This window comes from Rattus rattus, chromosome 17 (genome assembly GCF_011064425.1).
Source record: "Rattus rattus isolate New Zealand chromosome 17, Rrattus_CSIRO_v1, whole genome shotgun sequence".
Lineage (NCBI taxonomy): Eukaryota > Metazoa > Chordata > Mammalia > Rodentia > Muridae > Rattus > Rattus rattus.
Genome location: NC_046170.1, coordinates 17773390 through 17794004, shown reverse-complemented (window position 1 = coordinate 17794004; position 20615 = coordinate 17773390). Strand labels below are relative to the sequence as shown.

Below are 20615 nucleotides of genomic sequence, written 5' to 3'. Positions count from 1 at the left end.
TATCATCAGTATCAGGTGGTTTGGAGATTATGTCACTGTGGCAAATATATTTTCATTTCAGTTCTACCATGTTGCATATTCTTGTTCCATCATTTTCTGTCTTTAAAAAACAATCACTGCCTCTAAGCACACAGGTCCAGATGTCTAAACTGAGGTTCCCAGACTTGCTTGCAAATACCCTTACTCATGGATTCATCTCCCAGACCCTCCCTTGAGGGTCTCATGGCCATGGCTTTGTTCTCTTACATGCTGGCACTGGTGATCTCTGAATGAGCCGCTGCACACCTACTATGTCCTACAGCTCAGCACACAGTGGTTCTCTTATGTATTAATTCAGTGATGTATGACTGAATGCTTATATCCATTACAACATAGATTCCTTCTTTCCTTCCTTCCTCTCTTCCTTTCCTCTTCCTTCCCTTCCTACCTTTTTCCTTTCTTTCTCTCTCCCCCTCCCTCCCTCTTGCCATCACTTCCTCTCTCTCTCCCTCCATATTTCCTTTGCTCTTTCTCTCCCTTCCTTTTCCCCTCCCTTCCTTCTTTTCTTACTCTCCCTCCATTGCCTTCCCTCCCTCCCTCCCTCCTTTCTTTTCTCCCTCTCTTCCCTCAAACAGTTTCATGTTGCTGCTTTGAATTCTTCTACAAGACAAGTCATGAGGGCTGGAGAGATGGCTCAGTGGTTAAGAGCACTGACTGCTCTTCCAGAGGTCCTGAGTTCAATTCCCTGCAACCACATGGTGGCTCACAACCATCTGTAATGGGATCTGACGCCCTCTTCTGGTGTGTCTGAAGACAGCTACAGTGTACTCATACGTTAAATAAATGAATGAATAATAAATAAATAAATACATAAATAAATCTTTAAAGAGAAAGACAAGTCATGAAACATTTTATTCCTTTAGTTTTTCTTAGCAGTTGGCATGTTTGATTAAGTCTGCAGAAAGGAGCAAAAATTCTTTAAAGGACACCAAGTCTTAGTAATCTTTCATTTGGTCTGGAAACAGGTTGCTTGGTGTCTTAGTTATGGTTACTATTTCTGGGATGTGACATCATGACCAAAAGCAAGTCCTAATGGGAAGAACCCTTTGGCTCACATATCCTGAATCACAGTTCACTGAGGGAACCCAAGGCAGGAACTCAAAACCAGGCAGGAATCTGGAGGCAGGAACTGATGCAGAGGCCATGGAGAGGGCTGCTAATGGCTTGCTCCTCCTGCTTTCTCACTGAACCCTGGTCCACCAGTACATGGGCGGCACCATTCACGGTGGGCTGAGTCCTCTACCATCAATCACTAAATAAGAAAATGCTCTCCAGGTTCGCTTACGTTCTGATCTCATGGAGATATTTGCTTAGCTGAGGTCCCTCCTCTCTGATAACTCTAGCTTATGTCAAGGCGACACAAAACCATCCAGAGCACTTGGTTTTCCAAAGGAAACCTCACACCAGAGGCATTTCTCTTTGAAAATAAGAAAATAAATTCAAGAGTCATTAGTGACCCCAACAAGCTGTTTACTTTTATATCCATGCCACGAGTACTGCTGCTGACAAAATGCTGTCTATGACAAGGAAATACATTTCATTTCTCCTCTTGTCATTTGCTTGATAAGATTCAGTCGGGCACAGTCCCAAGTGACTTAAGGGATAGCGTGAGGCAACCAGATTCTTAACATGCCTCTTTGTAAGTTTTATGTTGTCTGTCTATAGGAAGCTGCGATATCACTGTTCCGAAGACAAGCACTTGACTGGTCCCTAACTGTTTCAGAAGACTGTTAGTGTATGCAGTGTTTCTGTGCATGCTCTACCTGAGTCACTTGGGGCTTGACTAAGGGCCATGTCTGCAAGCAGTTTTCTCTATAGCTAGAGTACCATTCTCTGACTTTGATCTATTATGTGGACACCCATGGCAAATGAAATTGTTTTTCTGTTGGCAGTATACTGTCCACAAATTTCGAAGCAATATAAAAATTTATCGAACTAAAATAAAATGAGATATGAGTCTTGCAGACATTTTCCCCCAATTTTAAGTAACCAGCATTGGAACAATGAAACTGCTCTTCTGTGAGGAAGAGATTATTAATGTGGGACTTCGCTCTTGGGTGTACTTTTTCCTTTCCAAAACATTTTGCTGAGTTGTATTTTTCTGAATATTTGTTCAGATACCAACAAAAGTTAGAGCAACTATTACTAGCACATACAAGTTACTAACAAACCAATCCCCAGATTTGCTGTCTAAAATTATGGTATGTGTCTTGGAGGGTGGGGAGGCTGGAGAGATGGCTCAGACTAAGAGTGCTTGCTGCTCTTGCACTGTCCCCACACTTGGTTCCCGACACCCGCCCAGGTCAGGTCACTCATAACCACCATTAACTTAAATTTTGCAGGATCTGATGCCATCTTCTGGCCTCTCCAAGTACTGTATTCATATAAATGTATACATAATTAAAATTAAAGTAAAAAATTTAAATTATTATATGATTTTTAAAAGAAAATGTAATAATGACTAATTTTTCTAGCTTTATTAGACAATATGACATCTATTTATTTATTTGTGTGTCCATTTGGAGTATATACATACCAGGAGCTTATGGAGGCCAGAGAACAACTTGGAGTCAGTTTTCTCCTTGCACCGTCTGAGCCCCATGTATACCTTCTACATGTATACCTTCTACATGTATACCTTCTACATGTATACCTTCTACATGTATACCTTCTACATGTATACCTTCTACATGTATACCTTCTACATGTATACCTTCTACATGTATACCTTCTACATGTATACCTTCTACATGTATACCTTCTACATGTATACCTTCTACATGTATACCTTCTACATGTATACCTTCGTGCCAGAAGAGGGAATCAAATTCTATTGCAGATGGTTGTGAGCCACCATGTGGCTGCTGGGAATTGAACTCAGGACCTTTCAAAGAGCAACCAGTGCTCTTAACTGCCGAGCCATCTCTCCAACCTTGTTAAACAATGTACCTGTGGGAAATATTGGTAATTGAGTTCTCCACATATTTTTTTATAAAGAATTGTACCTTTTCCCTGTCAAACATTTGATCAAAGCCATCTTAATCATAAATTTCTAGCTAAAATGTATGTCTCCAAAGTATCTTTTTTGAATCAGAGGAACAGTGACACAAGTTGTGCAGCTTCGTGCTTAGTCTCTATAAGGTGCTGGGTTTGAGTCCTCTGTTCTGCATAGTGGCCCACTCAGAGTGCAAAGCCAATACTAGAAATACTGGAAAGAAGTTAGGGGTTGCAGACAATGTGGTGTGATGACTCTTGTTAGAGTGGAATGCAGATTCTCTCTGCTCTTGGATTTTCGTCACTGTAGGAAACTGGAAAGAGTTACTCAAGAACTTAAACAACTTCTGGCTCCCCTCCCGCCTGCTGTGGAAAGTTGCCCTTTCAACACTATGAGTCAATAACCACAGATCAAGTAGATTTGGGGGGGAAAATCTAACTGTCTTAGTTAGGGTTTTACTGCTGTGGACAGACACCGTGACCAAGACAACTCTTCTAAGGGAAGCATATAATTGGGGCTGGCTTACAGCCCCAGGTTCAGTCCATCATTATCAAGGTGGCAGTGTCCAGGTAGGCATGGTGCAGGAGCAGCTAAGAGTTCTACATCTTCATCTGAAGGTGAATAGGAGAAGACTAGCTCCTTGTCAGCTAGGAAAAGGGTGTTAAAGTCCATACCCACAGTGACACACTTCTTCCGACAAGGCCACACCTCCTAATAGTGCCACTCCCTGGGAGTATATTCAAACAAGCACACTGGCTATACACAGATTTTCTTTCTTTGTCGTTATTTCCTGACTATTTTACTGTATTTCCATAGTGCTCATGCTGGATTTGGTATTATGGGTAATCTAGAGATGTTTTAAAATATGAGCAAGAAACTTGAGTATCAGTAGGATTTTGGTATCAAGAATGAGGAGTATTGAAATCAGTCTGAGAATAGGAACATGTAGGAACCCATTCCAGGTTTTCCTTGTTCAGTTCTCACCATACCAGTTGTATAAAAATGAGAAGGTAGTGTTAGAGACACAGAAGGGAGCTTTAGGAGGAGGGCTTAAAAGAAATTTTCAGACAAATCTTTTCTATTTCGATCTCTGCTGAGATTTCTAAAATACCAAGAATAGATTTGTGGAAAGATTAACGTTGAGCTTCGGTGTGGAGGTCAAAGTGCAGGGAAATAGGATGCAGGAGATATTTGAAAATTCAGATATGGAGGTAACAATCAAATGTCATCCTGATAGAGGTTCTGTTTTGTCTGTGTGTTGGGAAATGGAGAGAGGGCATGTCAGGGTCCTAATGGTTAGTGAACAGCCCTGTCCTTAGCTAGTTAACCATTAACATGTAACCTCCACATACATTCAACCAAACTCTTACACTTTCAGAACTGACAGCTTCTCCTTCCCTGGAAACTGAGCATGGCTACCCAGGAGTTGTAAAACAACTCATTCAAGTCCAAGGGCTGTTTATTGCTTTAAAAGCCACAGTTTGTCTGCGAAGTAAACTTCTGGTCTGAGTTTTTATTGTAGTTGAACTATTAAAATACCACATTGATTCCTATCACATGTATATCTTTATAGAGGTGATATTTAAAAAACGTGAAGCATCGTAACTGGTCGTTTGTTGTTTTTATCTTGTGGTGAACTATAAGATGCAGCATCCATGAAGCCGGACACCTCTAAAGGAAAGGTGTACACTTAACTCACTGGGTTGGAGTTGAAAGTCTAACACCAAGTGGCTTCATTAATGTGTCACTTGGTCACAGTGTCATTTGGGGTGTACGTGACTTCCCCACGGTGAAAGTACACACAAAGAGAGAGCACACGGTGCGACCATAATCTGTGCTGGCGTTTTCATAGCAGCTTGTTCTGGTGGGAACTGAGTGGGATCCCCGGATAGATCCACTAACACCTCTGGACAGCTGAAGAACAATGACTGAAAACCTTCCACTGTAAGGTGCCAGACAAGTAAAGGTACGACTCTCTCAGCTGTGTTCTAATGAAACTGGTGTGATGGATGCCATCAGCAAAACAAATACTGGTTTGTCAAAAGATCTGGTCCCTTAGTCGGTGAGTGGGAGGCTCCAGCTACCTATGTGGATAATGAAGCAGAACTGGGATGCAGTCCACGCCATCCATCGCTCCCGCCCCTTTCAAGCTATAGTAGATATCAATGTAATTAAAAGAAAAACCACAGGGCTTCCAAAGTATGAACTACTTACTACATAGTCCTTGGTAGAAAATGACTTTGATTTGTACAGTAGTGATAATATGCCCACCGTTACCTCCTCTTTTTATGCTATTCAGAAGATGACTCAAGCCTGTAAATATACGGCTTGGTTGGATACAGTCTTGCCCAGGTGCTTTTCCCCCAACTTCACACTATTCAGTCCTCGCTCATGGCTGACATCTGTCCATTTCTCAAGGTAGGGTAAAACGAACACTTATTTCGCTATGAAGACCTGCAGCGTAAGGAAAGAACGGTGCAAGTGTCACATTCCGCTGGCCTTAATACTTCCAGGCTCCCTGCTCCTGTCCTGTCTGTGTCTCCTTGTCATACGCAGTTTTTAATCCATTTCTTTGCCTGTTCCAGGTCATCTGTCACTTGTGGGTTGCTATGCCTGCAGCGTACACAGACTTAACACAGAGATAACAGAATAGGCTCTCGTTACCGGGGAGCTGGAAAATCATGGTCCTTAGGAAAAACGACCACAGTCAGAACACTTTCCCAGACAAAAGTAGTCCTGAAGAAAAGTTAATCAAGCTTGACTGAAACGAAAGCAAGGCAGTTAAGAACAGACTGCTGCTGGAGGTGAAGTCTAATGTCAGTGTCACAAGGAACACGGGGTCAAGACTTCATGGAAGCTGTGCTACCCACACATATCAAGTATCTTGTTTTATACCCTGGTAAATGTTAGGATTTTTTCTTTTAAGAATGATATACTGTACACTGTATGGTATAAACAAGATGACAAGATGACTCACTAGGTAATAGTTCTTGCTGCCAAGCCTGATGATCCCAGAACCCTAAGTGGTGGAAGACGAGAGGGAACTCTCACAATTTGTTCTCTGACTTCCCCACATGTGCCATGGTCTGTGCTTGAGCCTTCTCTTCTCTCTCTCTCTCTCTTGCTCTCTCTCTCTCTCTCTCTCTCTCTCTCTCTCTCTCTCTCTCTCTCTCACACACACACACACACACACAGATTCCCACATACATAACACATACACAGACACACAGACATGCACACAGACACACAGACACACACACACACACACACACACACACACGCACACACACGTTCACAAACAGTAAATGTAAAAAGTAAGAGTAACATATTGCACGTGATTTCCAGAAAATATTTGAACATTTGGAAGCATCTGAAATATGTAAAATATTGAGGTCATTGATTGTGATAAATTATATCAGTGAAGCAACAGATCTTGATATTTTCATTGGTAAGGTCAACTAAGCGTGTATTATTTTTAAGGACAGCAAGACCATCCGTACTTGACATATTTTGAGCCTGAATATTTTAATGAAATGGAGTTGAATGGGAGTGTTTATCTATCACATGTTCCCCTGTTTTGGTTTAGAAAAAAAATACAGTTTTGTTATATAAGAAATTAACAAATGGTGTTCCGATTAAAAATTATTTTAAAAAGCACACCTAAGACATCTATGTGAAGCCTGTAGATGTGGCTGTTGCTGTAAATTTGATTATCAGTTGGTGGTTATGTGAGCCTTTGTGTTTGGTTGCCTCTAATTCTGATTGAGATGGCCCTGAAATCTGTCAGCTCTGGGATATTGTGTGAGGGAATGGCTTTGTTCTTTGTACTCAGACAAACCTGGTCTTTAGTCCTGGCTGTCATGGGATTTCTGTGATGCTAGATCAGATTTTCTAAATGATGCTCTCAGGAGGGCTAAGCCTGACACATGTGTTAAGGAACATACAGCACACCCTATAGAAAACAGATGTTGCATAAGCACCAGGCCTTTCTCTGCTTCTGCTTACTCGCTTGTGTCTTTTTATTGTCACCTTTTACCCTGGTTGTGTTGCAGGAGGCGTTCTGGATGGATGGCAGCTGGAAGCCCTTCGCCATAGCCCGCTCTTCTTCAACACTTAAGCATTTACCTGGGCATTAAGTAATGAAAATTTTGGTAAGGAAAAAAAACTGACAAAAATAGCAGATAGCTTTTCTTATAAGGTCACTTTAATCTCAGTTCTATTTTATAATACGTGGCACGATTATTCTCTAAACATCTCTGGCTCTGACCGATGTCTGTTTCTCCAAGGTTTATCTTGATTTTAAAAATAAGCAGCATGGGCTTTGGAAGACAGGACTAGCAGTGTACCTGTGTTCTTTGTGCCATTGTTAATGCGGTACTACACTCTGCTCGGTCTCTTTGTTTTCTGAATGCCTGTTCACCCCATGCATTGTGTCTCTGAGGGCAAGGTCTGGTATTATGCATGTTTTCAGCGGGGTCTGCATAGAATGCAGACTCCTGGTGTTTGGGGTGTTGACTGATGCTGCTCTCTATAACTACAAAATCTCTGACAGCACTGAAGATTCAGGTCAGAGAATTAAACCTGGCTCTATTTCAGACAAACAAGGTTCTAAATAACCAAGAAAAGTTGTTATGTAGGGGCTGTTAGAATGGGAAAAGATACACTTCTTTTTGAGACTGGATTTCACCACTATGTAGCTTTGGGTGTCCTGGAACTCACTATATAGACCAGCGTAGTCCTGAGCTCACAGAATTCTATTGCTTCTGTCTCTCTCATCCTAGGTTTGAGGACATAATCCTAACCCTGACCCAAGCACCTTTATTGGTTTAATTTTAATCCAGTTTTTCTCAATGTGACAATATGTATTTTAAAATCCCTGTACTTGGATGAAATTAATGTACAATTATTGTGCTTGCAATTATTGTGTTCTATTACTAATCCGTGCTGTATATAGTGTGTAGTTTATTAATAAAGAGAGCAGAGTGAGAGGAAGTGGATGATGACCGAAAGATTCAACAGTCCTAAGGGTATGCATGCCAGTCACTCAGAATGTCAGTTTGTCATTGACCTTCCACTGGAGATACTCTGCATAGAGCCAGCTAGAGATTAGAATAAAACAAAACAGAAGATTCAGTGAAATTCCACTGTTTCCATAAAGAGTATTGAATGTGAAATGACACCATTACAATTTTGGACTTGAAATACAATACAATGCAGTCTTCCTGTTTTTTTTAAACAGGGATATTTTTACCATATTGCCTACGTTTATGTTTTCCAGAAACCATATATGAGGAATACATCCATCTCGTACTACCTGTGTTTTCTTCTCAACAGTCACTTCTTAACTGAGGCTGGCATCCATGTCTTCATTTTGGGGTAATTTCCTCTTTCATTGTAGCTGCAATTATGCTAGTAACCATGACCATTAGTCCCTGAATGTCTTGATGTTGAAAATGTATTGTGTTCACTTTCCTTGTATGTTGGTCTTCACTCTTCAGCGTAGGCTATCAGGTGACTGTGGAGCTGCTTGGGGGGACTTGTAAATTCTTAGTTGAGGATTTCAGCACCTTGACAGTATTCCATATGAGTATTCTATCCCCTAAAACTATTGAGGTGTTGACTATAGGTAGTCCATAAACTAATATCATGCATGTAACTTGACCTCATTAGACAGATTGCCATTGGCTGACATGGTTTGTTCCTGATCTTTTGTAGAATAACTGTTTTTCCCGGGGCTTTAAGAATCACTCCACAGTCACGTGATCAGTGTCTCTTTTATTCTGGATATTAAATGTGAGTTTTAACCAAAACGAATAAATTTGCGATCATCCATCTTGTATTTCGCCAAATCTTCAGTGACTATGAAATTACCCTAACATTAGATTACTGTGGGCATCATGAAAAAGGGACATTTACTCTCACAGTTGTTAAGTAAAAGTGTTGACAGTTCAGGATTTCACACTTACTAGCCCTTAAAGTTCCATTGAGCCTGTACTTTTAGACAGCTAATAATTAATTCAAGAACGTTCATTGAGCTATGGCACAGATCAGGTGCTATTCCAATTTCATTGTGATAAGTTGAATGTGGTCACTTATAATCCACATTAATAATCCATTTAGCCTTTCTCTGATCCTTAAGGTTGGACAGTTGAACAGTCTTCTTCAAATTAGCTTAGACTATCAAAATTGTACTATATTTTTGATATTTCCATTCATCCCACGGGCTGTCAGATGCACAGGAACAGAATAAGGCTGGACTTCTTCCTAGGGAGAAAATAAATGATCTCGGCTGTTCTATTGCTTATCTACTCAGTCAGATAATAGCACCCTCTTCCCAAGTGCTTGGTTTTATGTCTTCTATTTTATTTAATTTATTTTTAATTTTTATTGAATACTTTATGTATTTACATTTCAAATATTATCCTCTTTTCCAGTTCCCCCTTTTGCCATCCCCCCTTTCCCTGGTTCTATGAGAATGCTCCCACTCTCACCTACCCACTCCCACTTCAACACCCTAACATCCCCTACACTGTGGAAATGAGCCTTCACAGGACCGGGGGCTTCTCCTCCTATTGATGCCAGACAATGCCATCCTCTGCTATATATGCAGCCGAAGCCATGGGTTCCTCCATGTGTACCCTTTGGTTGATGATTTAGTCCCTGGGAACTCTGGGGGGGGTCTGGTTGGCTGATATTGTTGTTCTTCCTATGGGGTGGCAAATCCTTCAGCTCCTTCAGTCCTTTCTCTAACTCCTCCATTGGGGTCTCTGTGCTCAGCCCAATGGTTAGCTGCAAGCATCCTCCTCTGTATCAGTAAGGCTCTGACAGAGCCTCTCAGGAGACTTCCTTATCAGACTCCAGTCAGCAAGCACTTCTTCCCATCAGCAATAGTGATTGGGTTTGGTGGCTGCATATGGGACTGATCCCCGGGTGGAGCAGTCTCTGGATGACCTTTTTTTTAGTCTCTGCTCCATTCTTTGTCTCTGTATTTCCTCCCATGAGTATTTTGTTTCCCTTTCCAAGATGGGCTGAAGCATCCACATTTTGGTCTTCCTTCTTCTTGAGCTTCTTGTGAATTGTGTCTTCTTACAGCTGTATCAGTGTAGGTCTCCCTAAAACAGAGGCCAACTGGATAGATGTAAGATACGATCTGGAGAAAATTGAAAGTCTTATTCAAGTGAGTATACATTTTTTACTTTTTTTGTTTTAATATTTGATATGTATTATTTGCATTATAACGTTCATTCTCAAGAATTATATATATATTAAAATATGATCATATCTACTTCCCAATGTCTCCCCTTAAGACCTCTTTTCTATTTCCCCACTGTGTCCGTTCCCAACTTTTTATCTTTTGTTTCTTGCTTTTTTGATAACCCACTAAGTCCAATTAATGTTGCCATTACGTACATGGCCATGATATCATCCACCGAAACACAGAAAAATACGAGTGGGACACCAACAAAAGAGAATACTTTTTTCTCTCAGTAGCTATTGCATGCCAACAGGTTGCTATGGGGGACAGAGCCAGGAGAGTACGTCCTCTTTTACATTGTTATTTTGGCAGACAACATCTGTGCAGATAACAGAGTACTTTGAGTTCATGCTTGTGAAAGCCACATTGGATCCAGAGGACAGTATTCCATTGCACCCTTTGGCTTTTAACTTTCCCCGCTACATCCTTTTCAACAGTATCCCCAGAGTCTTGGCAGGCCAGGAAGTGGGGTTTATAAAGATGTCTTTCTGAGTGCCAAGCAGTCAATCTCTTCTTCTTCATAGCACTTTGACCAATTATACCCCAGCACTGATTGCTTACTCCTGGGGGAAAAAAGAAGTTCCTATGACCAAGGTTGATGGATACCAGGTCTACCAAGACAACCATAAATACTTAGAAGGTAATTTGACAGCAAGGCCATTGAGAAAATATCAGTAGCAGGCTCTACCCTGCTACTGATGGCCACCCAGCTGTGGGCTTTTGCTCAGGGATATAGTACCAGGAATAATGTTATTATTATTATTGAGCAGTTTTCCAATCCAGTCTAAAAGCAGTTAGTTATCCAAAAGACCTATGCCATTAGCCACATCCTATATGGCAAATTGGCTTTGTGGCGTGTAAGGGCAAGGGCTGGGTGAGGTCATCGATGTTTTTTTTTTTTTCAGAACAAAAACATATAATGGTTATGAAGTATGCATCTCCTATGTTTTTCTACAAATTCCCATACAATATCATTTGAAATAATAATACTTGTGAGGAAATATATGAACCTTTCAAAGCCTTTTAAGGCATTGTTTTTAAATTCTAATTACTGTTAAGATTTTCACCTCTATTGGAGCTAAGAACTGTGTGTAGACAGGTCCTGGGCTCTAGTGTAGAACCTATTAGCATTGTTCTGCTAAAAACATAGCATGAAAGTGACTCCCAATGATATCATTATACCCATAAATTAATGTATTTCCCAAAACTCATCATAGAAGCTTCTTTTTGCATGAAATGGTGATTAACACAGAGCCCACAACCAGTGAAGCTGTAGCAGATGAGAGCCTGCAGAGTGCTCAGCCTTAAATGGGAATTCTGCATCGCATGCCCTCTTTCCAAGACTCAGGCATCTGTGTATGAGACGTATTGGAAAAACATTAGAGCCTGAGGTAGTACATGACTCCAAGGAAACAGTGTTTGTTCAATACAGCAGGGCAGCTGCATATATGAATGCATGCACATTTGACAGTACACCCAAGACCCACACAATCTCAGGTCAAATAAAATCCCAACATGAAATGTGGAAGCCGACAGAGAGTTCACTCCCAAATGAAGATGTGCTGGCAATCAGTAGTTGCCGAGAGAAGGGGAGTAAGCTTTTGGAAGGGGTGCTGTCCCTAGTTAAGTCGCCTAGCAACAGTGGATGACCACACATCTAATAAGAATACATGGGAAGCACCATACTTAAGAAAGAAAAAAAGAAGAGGGCACAAAGTAGGGTTGGAAGGGAAGGGTGTGGGCATGGAAGGAGTTGGAAGAAGAGTAAATATCAAAACAAGTGTACAAAAACTTCTAAAGGAATTCATTTTCTAACTCACAAGGCAGAAACGTATTTACCTATAGGTTACAAGAAGGGGACCCAATGTGACATTAGCCCTAGAATGAGGCATTTTTTCTTGGGATTGTAGATCATCTTCTCCTGCCTGAGATGCCAGATGACCTAGTAGCAGGTTCTGCTGAATCTAATCAAGAAAGATTAGGAATCTCATCCTGAATGACAACTCTGAAAGGTCTATTTTGTCCCCATGGACTAAGTAACCTGGTCTGAAGAAGTGACTCATCACAGTGAGTGGGATTTACAATGGAAGGTCCAAAGAGGTCCTGAAAGCTAAGCTGGCATTAGAGCCACAGCACACAGCAGTTAAGTCAGGCTGAGCACAAAACATCTCTTCAGGTGACTGGCCGCATATTAAAACAGAATCCGTAAGCTGGACAAGAGTGTCCTAGCATAATAGCTCTCCTATCCAGGTACAAGGAAAATATCATACCAAGAGGAGGAAAGTCACAGTCAAGAGCATGATTAGTCTTATCCTAGTATCAGGTAAAGCTGACATGATGGAAAATGTAACTGCTAATGCCAAGAGCAACATTAATGACAAAAGAAAATTCATGAAGAAACATTGATTTTTAATATATATGCACCAAAGAACAGGGTCTCAAAATTCATGACACAAAAATTTAACAGCTCAAAGGAGAAACAGACAAATTTACTATTACAGGTGTGGATTTTTACCAACTCCTGCCCAGTGACTAACTAAATTATTAAATAAAAATATTCCAAAAGCATAAGAACCATGACAAAGTCAACTAATGGGATTTGACTTTATGCATGAAGCATAAACAAACAAACTTTTAAAAATTCACACAGAACAGTCACCAAGACTAAACATCTCCTGAGCCTGAAGGAAGGGCCACAGAGCTACCAGAACTTTGATTGTATAGAGAGTGTGTTTAGAGCACAATGGAATCAAACTGGAGATAAAAAGAATAGGAAAGTCCCCCAAATCTGCAACTAAACAATATATTTCTAAGCAATTCATGGGTAATTTATTTATTTATTCTAAGTATGCAAATCTTTTCAGTATTTCAAGACCTATCAGTCAATTCAGGCTGACATATCAGGAGACAACATGGAAAATCATATCAACTGATTTAGAAAAGACATGGTCAAATCAGCACCTCTTATACAAGATGGATTTTCCTTTTTAAATAACTGCCCATACTCCATTGTGTGATTGTCTTTTGATAGAGGATCTGTAAAGAGCCATTTAGGCTAAAATTAGGATGAGTCTAATTCAATATGGCCAATGTCCTTAGAAGGACAGGAAACCATGCTATGAGGAAGGTACCTACAGGAGGAAGATACCCTGAGGGAACAGAGAGAAGATAGGACAGGAATTTATAAGACAAAGTGAGAAGTCTTGGGAGACCGTTCCTGTTCCTGGTACATCCTTCTGAGACTGATTGCCTTCAGAGTTCCAGAAAAGCACATGGCTTTATTTAAGCCATCCAGCATATTTTAGATTGTTATAACAGCTTCAGCAAACTGCTACAGAGCTACTTCAAGACAAGATTTCTCATCAGAAAAGGAAGAGAGGGCGAGTTCTTCAACTTAATTTAAAATATGTGCTACCACTCTTGCAAATGAGGGGAAGACAGCCTTACCCCTGGGATTAAAACAAATCTCATCACTTTTATTCACCATGTTTTTCATTTTGGTGTATCCAGCCAGGAGATCGAGAGAGACAGGTGGCTAAGGCATGGAAAGAAACAGATACCCCAAAAGCATTCCACACAGTGAAAGAACCCAGCCTAAAATTGCTTCATGTTCGGTAGCCAAACTATTTGTCCTTGGAGAGATTATAACATTACTGAACAACAACAACAACAACAACAACAACAACAACAACAAGAGACAGATGGTTTGCAGGGCTAGGAAAGAGGAAGGGTGAGCAGAGACTGTGTGGTGTTCTTTAACACAGTTCAACTGCAGTGTGTGCTGTTAGAATGCTGGGGGCCTGCCAGTGTGTGTGTGTGTGTGTGTGTGTGTGTGTGTGTGTGTGTGTGTGTGTGTGTGTGTGTGTGTGTAAACAGAATCCATATTATATAATTATTATATTATATATTAAACTATTGATTTGGGCATCTCAGGTGGGATTGCCAGTTACTAATGGCAAAGCAAACTGCTCACATTTCTTTTCTAGAAAACATAAAGAAAGAGAAATGAAGAGGTGAAAGTCCTACGGTTCTTTTCAAAGTCCAATCCCAGTGACTGTTGCCCTCGAGATGCTCACCATTTCCATCCTGGGACCAAGACTTTCAGGGCATTGAACACACGCACTGTAGCTATGTAGGAGTGTCCATGCACTGGATATAACAAATGCTCATAGTGTGGCAAGCATGTGAACCATGAGGCGAACTGGAAATGGGCAGAAGAGACCTCAGACATTCTGTTGTGCTGTCTTTCTCTGTAACACAACTGCTCAAAATGTTATTTCTTTAAAAGCTAATCTTAAAAAAGGTTGCATTCTCTATAATTCCACTTCTTTCACATTCTTGAAATGTTAAAGGTCTAGGATTGGACAAGGGGGCGAAAACTGGTAACATCTGGAGAAGGGAGAAACATTACATCAATATGAATTTTCCTGCTAGGAAATTGTGTTGTGGCTAAACAAATCCCAGCAGGGAAATGCAGAGGAAGGTCAGATTGTCTCTCAATGAGTTCTCTCATAATTGCAGGAGGTTAAAACGATTGCAAAATTCAAATTTAATTTAAGGGATGAAATTTATTGTTTATAGGAAGTTACTAGTATTGTACCTAAAATTTTTATATGACCTCATTTTCTCTTTTCAGTTTATTCATATTGATACTACTCTATACACTGACAGTGACTTTCATGTGAGTATAGTAAGGTTTTTCAAAATTGCTATCTTTCTGGTTCTTCAGCCATATTCCCATAACTTCACTGAAATACTTATAGTTTTAAAATCTAACTTATGGTAGGTTCTCTTAGTGTTTTGACCCACTACATTTCTGAGGGAGTGTTGAATTTTTGGGACTCATGGCAAAATGCTAGATGCTACTTTTGTAATGGTGCCATACCACAATGGGAAAAAAAAGCAACTTTCCTTCAATGTCAAACAAAATCTCATGTATTTCTGTGATGCAGTTAGATCATCATAGAATTGGACGCTAGAATGGGACTAAATGACTCCATCTAAATGTCTTTATATCCACTGTTTTTGTGCTATAGTGTGTAAGCACCCTCACTACATCTACTGAAACTTGCTTAATGGTGTCCATGCTTTATATTTTGCGTGGATCTTTACACTTGTAAGAAGTCTTTTCACTAGTTTCTATGTGTGATAAGAATAATCCAAATGATATGCTAGATTATCCAAAGGATGAGCTAGCCTCATGTATAATATACTGATGTTGCTAATGGCATTTGGTCACGTGGCTCCTTCTTTCACTCTAGGCTATTGCTAAAGCAAAGAAATAGACCACCAATTCCATTGCTTGGAAAACGTTAATTTAAATAATTGTTAACCTCCCACAATTTAAAGTCGCCTGCTAAGAACATCAGTGAGATTTGCTCTGGGGCATGTCTACGGAATGTTTTAAACGTGGTGGGAAGATCCACTCCAAGTGTGGGCTGCATCAGTTCATGGGCTGAACCCTGGATAAGCACAGAGGTTAGAGGAGGAGTCCTGAGTTCAGCTGCCCGCATTCTCTCTGCGCTCTCTTAGCTGTGATTCTGACTCTGTCTTAAGTTCTGTTGCCTTGACTTCCCTTCGATGATGAACTGCAACTTGGAATTGTGAGCAAAACAGACATTCTTTCTCTTTGAAGATACTCTTTGTCAGAGTAGTTCTATCACTGAGACAGAGTAAGAAATGAACCTAGAACCAAGACCAAACTATGTATTGTGTGTTCGGAACTGGCACCTAGAGCTTCTCCGAGGCGGAAGGTTTGTGCCCTCTGCTCATGGTTTCTTGAGTAGAAGGTAGAGCCTGAAACTCATGCAAGCGGGTGTCCACCAAGAAAGTGTGAGATCTAGATAAGCCCTCCTCTGGTTTTAATATATTTTCTGTTTTTCTTTGCTTTTTTTCTCTAATCTGAAAGCTTTCCCGTGCAGGAAGGGAGCCTTGCAACTCACAGACAATTGAAAGAATTGATTTTGAAGTGTAGATGTGAATACTTAGGCTAGGCACAGCTGATTTCCCACTTCATGTTTCCGTAATTTTTTTAAGTTTAGGGTTTTGTGAAGTAACTCTTACAAGAAATACATTTTCTTGTTCACAGTCCCTTTCTGAATTGGCCAGCCCATAAGTGGGCAGTGCCTTTCCTTTGGGTTTTCTCTCAAATTTCTTCGACTTCTTTCTGCTGGAAACTGTCGGGTCAGTATGGCTTGCAGTTGCCACTCTGTAAGATGTGAACATGTAGTGTGAACACTTTTTCACCAATGTTCTGTCACTTCTAGGCTGCTCATTCACCTGCAGCAGGAGGGTGTCCAGTGAGAAATGGTAGCCTTTTATGCCCGTGTTTCCTTCTGCATAATAGTACTTCTGCAAATAGCTTCTTTGTTAGTTTTGATTTCAAAACCAAATGAAAAAAGAAATCCACTTCCTGTGTAAATAAAACTCCCTACTGGCACACAGTCTAAAAGCAATTTAGGGAAGAAAGTGTTTGTTTGACTTACAGTTCCAAGTTATAGTCCATAATTATGGGAAGTCAGGACAGGCACTTAAAGTATCCAGCTAACGGTGGAGAACAGAGACAGAGCGACTGCAAGAACACTTGCTTGCTTGCTCTTAGGTAGCTCTCCTCTGTCTTACACTATTCAGGACCCTCTGCCTAGGGAATGGTGCCGCCCACACTAGTTTGGGTCTTCCTCCATGAATTAACAATGAAGACAAGCTTCTAGGGACATGCCTACAAGTTAACCTGAGAGGTAATTCCTCAGTAAGACTGTCTTTTAAGTTGTGTCTGGTTGACAATTAAGACTAAGCAGTGTGGGTATTATGTTTTTTTTTTGTTTTGTTTGTTTTTGTTTTTGTAAAATAACTAGGTGGAATTGACTGTTGTGTTTTTCTTTTTAAATCAAAGTCTTACCAATGTGAAAATGAATAATGGGAAAAGGTTTTGCGTTTGCTTATTTTTTTTTTAAACTGGCTCTTTTCTTTTTAGCCCAGTTGCAAAGTTACTGCAATGAACTGCTTTCTCCTGGAATTACAGGTTATTTTGCACGAGTACAGTAACATGACTCTTAATGAAACAGTAAGAAACGTGCTCTACCTTGCAAACAGCACTCTGTCTTCTAACAAGGTGAGTGATGCAGCAGCCATAGAGAGCAGCAGCTGATATTTTTGGCTTGCTTGAGATAAGGCACTCATATAGAAGCAGAGTCTCCTATGGGGCACACAGAAGAGAATTTGATTCCAGTGGAGTGGTTTCCAAAAGTGGTACTAGTGCTGGCATGCACAGAATCCTAAACTTGTTAATCCCCCCGCCCCCAGTAAACAGACATTTCTGAATAATGCCAACCAGCGTGCTTTAGTGTCAGTCATATTGATTTAAAATGCCCTATTGGCAAGCAGTGGATAGACATTAATGTGATCGAGTGTTTAGCATCAGAAATGGTAGCTCACATTTATTGGGTTAGGTCTTAATACCACACACTGACCTTTCTACTTTGGACTGATAAGACACTGAATCCTCAAAATCAGTCTCTTTTCAAGTCTAGCTGTCTCTATTTCTGTTTGAATGTTGATGCACATGGGAAACACAGAGCTCACCACACGCCCCTGTTCATGCAGCTGAAGGCACCAGAGCTGTGATTCTACTCCAGCTTCTGTCCTCTCACCTTCCAAAACTGTAAGTAATGGAACAATGAGGATCAAGTATTATTTAGAGCATCCCAGACAACACGAGCAGGATAGGGCTCTAAGAAGGCAAATCCTAGTGACTCCTGTGCTCGGCTGAGGGGGTAAGCAACACGGATGCCCTGAGGTGCAAGGAGTTGTGATTTGAGAGGGACAACCTAAGTGAACAAAACAAGGTACAAACAAAGGAACGCACAGTAAAATGATTTCATTTAATAAGCACTTCTCTATACCCTTTTAAGCACCTATTCTGAGGAAGGAGGCAATGTGAATCAGCTAGTCAGTGAATGAGTGAACTGGCCCGTTAGCTCTTCAGCCCATTGCAACGGAGAACGTGTGTGTGTGTGTGTGTGTGTGCGTGTGTGTTTGTTTAGAGAGGTTCTAGGGTTCTTTCTGGTGTTGAGAGGGGTTAGTCAATAAGGGACTGTGTTGCATAGAGGTCAAGGAATGGATGTCAGGGATGTTCAGGGACATCTTTAGGCTGACACAACTGGAAGTGCAGTGAACTTGAGATGCTTTGGCTTCTTCTAAATGCTGGGCTGCCTTGAGGGTCTGCTCAGACACCACCTTCTCAGTGATGTCACTTATTCATATTCGCCACGCTTTCCCCACATCCTCACTCGCTGTTCCGAGCTCTGCACATGTCCCACACTGATAATCATTCCGGGGAGTCAGTAATAGTGATTACCTGTCACCATCAGAAAGTCAGCCTCAGAGTGCTGCATACATCTTAGAGTTCTTTTGAATGTGTCATTACGATTCCCAGGACATAGACTCCTCCCAGGAATCCATCGCTTGCGATACTTACCAAGTGAATCTGTTTGGGGTTAAATTACTTCTGCAATGTTATCATTACCTACTAATGGTAACAGATAACTCATCACAGTATCAGTGCTGAGCTTTAGGCTACATATTGGTGCCACCCCCCAAGTGACAGTTTGGCATAAATACTGGAAGAGTGAACAGTACTGCACGGTTGGGAGACCTGTGTAGAATGTTTACATGTCAGGGGCAATGAGCCACTAAGCATGTTTGCTTTCCTCTCTGACATTGTTTTCAGGGCCAATTAGAGAGCACTGTTAGCCTTATGTTAGCATCATGGCAGTGTGGGAATCTGAATTCCAAGTGCCTAATGAATATGAAATCTAATTTGACTTTTTTTTTTTTACTTAAACCAGTTTCTTTAAATTTTTTATTAGATATATTTCTTTACTCACATTTCAAATGTTATTCCCCTTCCCGGTTTCCTGTCCATAAGCTCCCATCCCCTCTCCTCCCCCTCCCCCATACGGGTATTCCCCCTATACATCCCCCTTACTGCCCCCCATATTCCCCTGCACTGGGGGTCCAACCTTGGCAGGACCAAGGGCTTCCCCTTCCAATGGTGCCCCAACAAGGCCATTCTCTGCTACATACGCAGTTGGATCTAATTTGATTTTTGCTGGCACAGCCTTCATAGTTTCAGATGATCGCTAAAATGTTTATTCATGATGGCCGCACTTGTAGTTTTCTAGCTGTCCCCAAAGCTATGTTTATGGCATTTGTCTAAGTGGTTCAGATCAACCTAACGTTCAGTTAGCTGTCTGTGCCCGGCCTTGTGCTTAATGGTGGGAAACAAAAGAAATCTGGTTACGCTTCCCAGGGATAGTTAGACAACAGTAGTGTAAAAAGGCTGAAAGTCTGTGATATATGTATATATTATATTTGTGATATTTAATACACACACACACACACACACACACACTGTCTGATAGGACACAAAGGCAAGTGCTCATGAAGTATGGACTTAGAGAGAGAGAGAGAGATACAAAAAGTAAAAATAAAAAATCACAAGGAAAAGTCAAAACCAAAACAACAACAACAACAATGAGGACGACAACGGTGACAACAACACTGTGATGGACTTTAAGCAGGAAGGACACAGAGTAACATGACTGTTCAAGAAGGAGATGTATTCTGTCTGCAGATCTAATTCTTCCTCCTTGTTTGGCAGAATGTAATAGAGTCTGGCTGCAAGGAATGTGAGGAGCTGGAGGAGAAAAGCTTCACGGAGTTTTTGCAGAGTTTTATACGGATTGTCCAAATGTTCATCAACACGTCCTGACTGCACTCGAACCTCGTCAGTGTTTCTGTTATTAAGACACCTCCGCCTGCTGCCCAGAGGCAGCACAGCTCCATGCATTCGTGATCTGCTGGGAAACCAAGCTTCCTAACAGGGAGCGGTTGAGCCATTTGGATCCCATGAACCCTCGGGAATTTAGAGAGGGAAAGAGCTTTTCTCGGACTTATTTTTGCTTGCTTATTTTTAATTTATTACTTCAGTTGTGCATATTTGTAATATAACAGAAGATGTGGAATAAAGTTGTATGCATATTTTATCAATTGAAGTACTTTGCCCTTTTTAATAATGTGTGTTTGGCTGTGTGTGATGTTTGTGTGTATATGCTTACCTGTGTGTATGTGAGTGTGTATGTGTGTATATGTGTGTGCATGTGTGTGTGAGTATGTGTGTGAGTGTGTGTATGTGTGTGTGTGTGTGTTTGTGTGTGTGTATGTGTGTGTGTGTGTGTGTTTGTGTGTGTGTATGTGAGTGTGTGTGTGTGTTTGTGCATGTGTGTGTTGCAGTGCATGCATATACAGGTCTGTCAAGGCGAAAGG

At 40.9% G+C, this 20615-nt stretch overlaps 1 protein-coding gene across 15 annotated transcripts in view; it reads left to right on the top strand.

Moving 5' to 3' along the window:
* Il15 (interleukin 15) overlaps window positions 1-20344 on the top strand; it is a 65997-nt gene extending 45653 nt beyond the window's left edge. For 6 of the 15 annotated variants that reach the window (XM_032887633.1, XM_032887631.1, XM_032887629.1 and 3 more), the window contains 6 exons: window positions 7087-7185; window positions 8313-8410; window positions 10127-10211; window positions 14926-14970; window positions 17263-17400; window positions 19951-20344. In XM_032887633.1, the coding sequence (XP_032743524.1) occupies window positions 7174-7185; window positions 8313-8410; window positions 10127-10211; window positions 14926-14970; window positions 17263-17400; window positions 19951-20061 (489 nt within the window). In that variant the 5' untranslated portion in view covers window positions 7087-7173 and the 3' untranslated portion in view covers window positions 20062-20344. Of the gene's footprint in view, window positions 1-4886; window positions 5085-7086; window positions 7186-8312; window positions 8411-10126; window positions 10212-14925; window positions 14971-17262; window positions 17401-19950 lie in introns of those variants that run through there. The other 9 variants (XR_004386096.1, XM_032887635.1, XM_032887624.1 and 6 more) reach the window with 4 other exon arrangements.
* The last annotated feature ends 271 nt before the right edge of the window (window positions 20345-20615 follow it).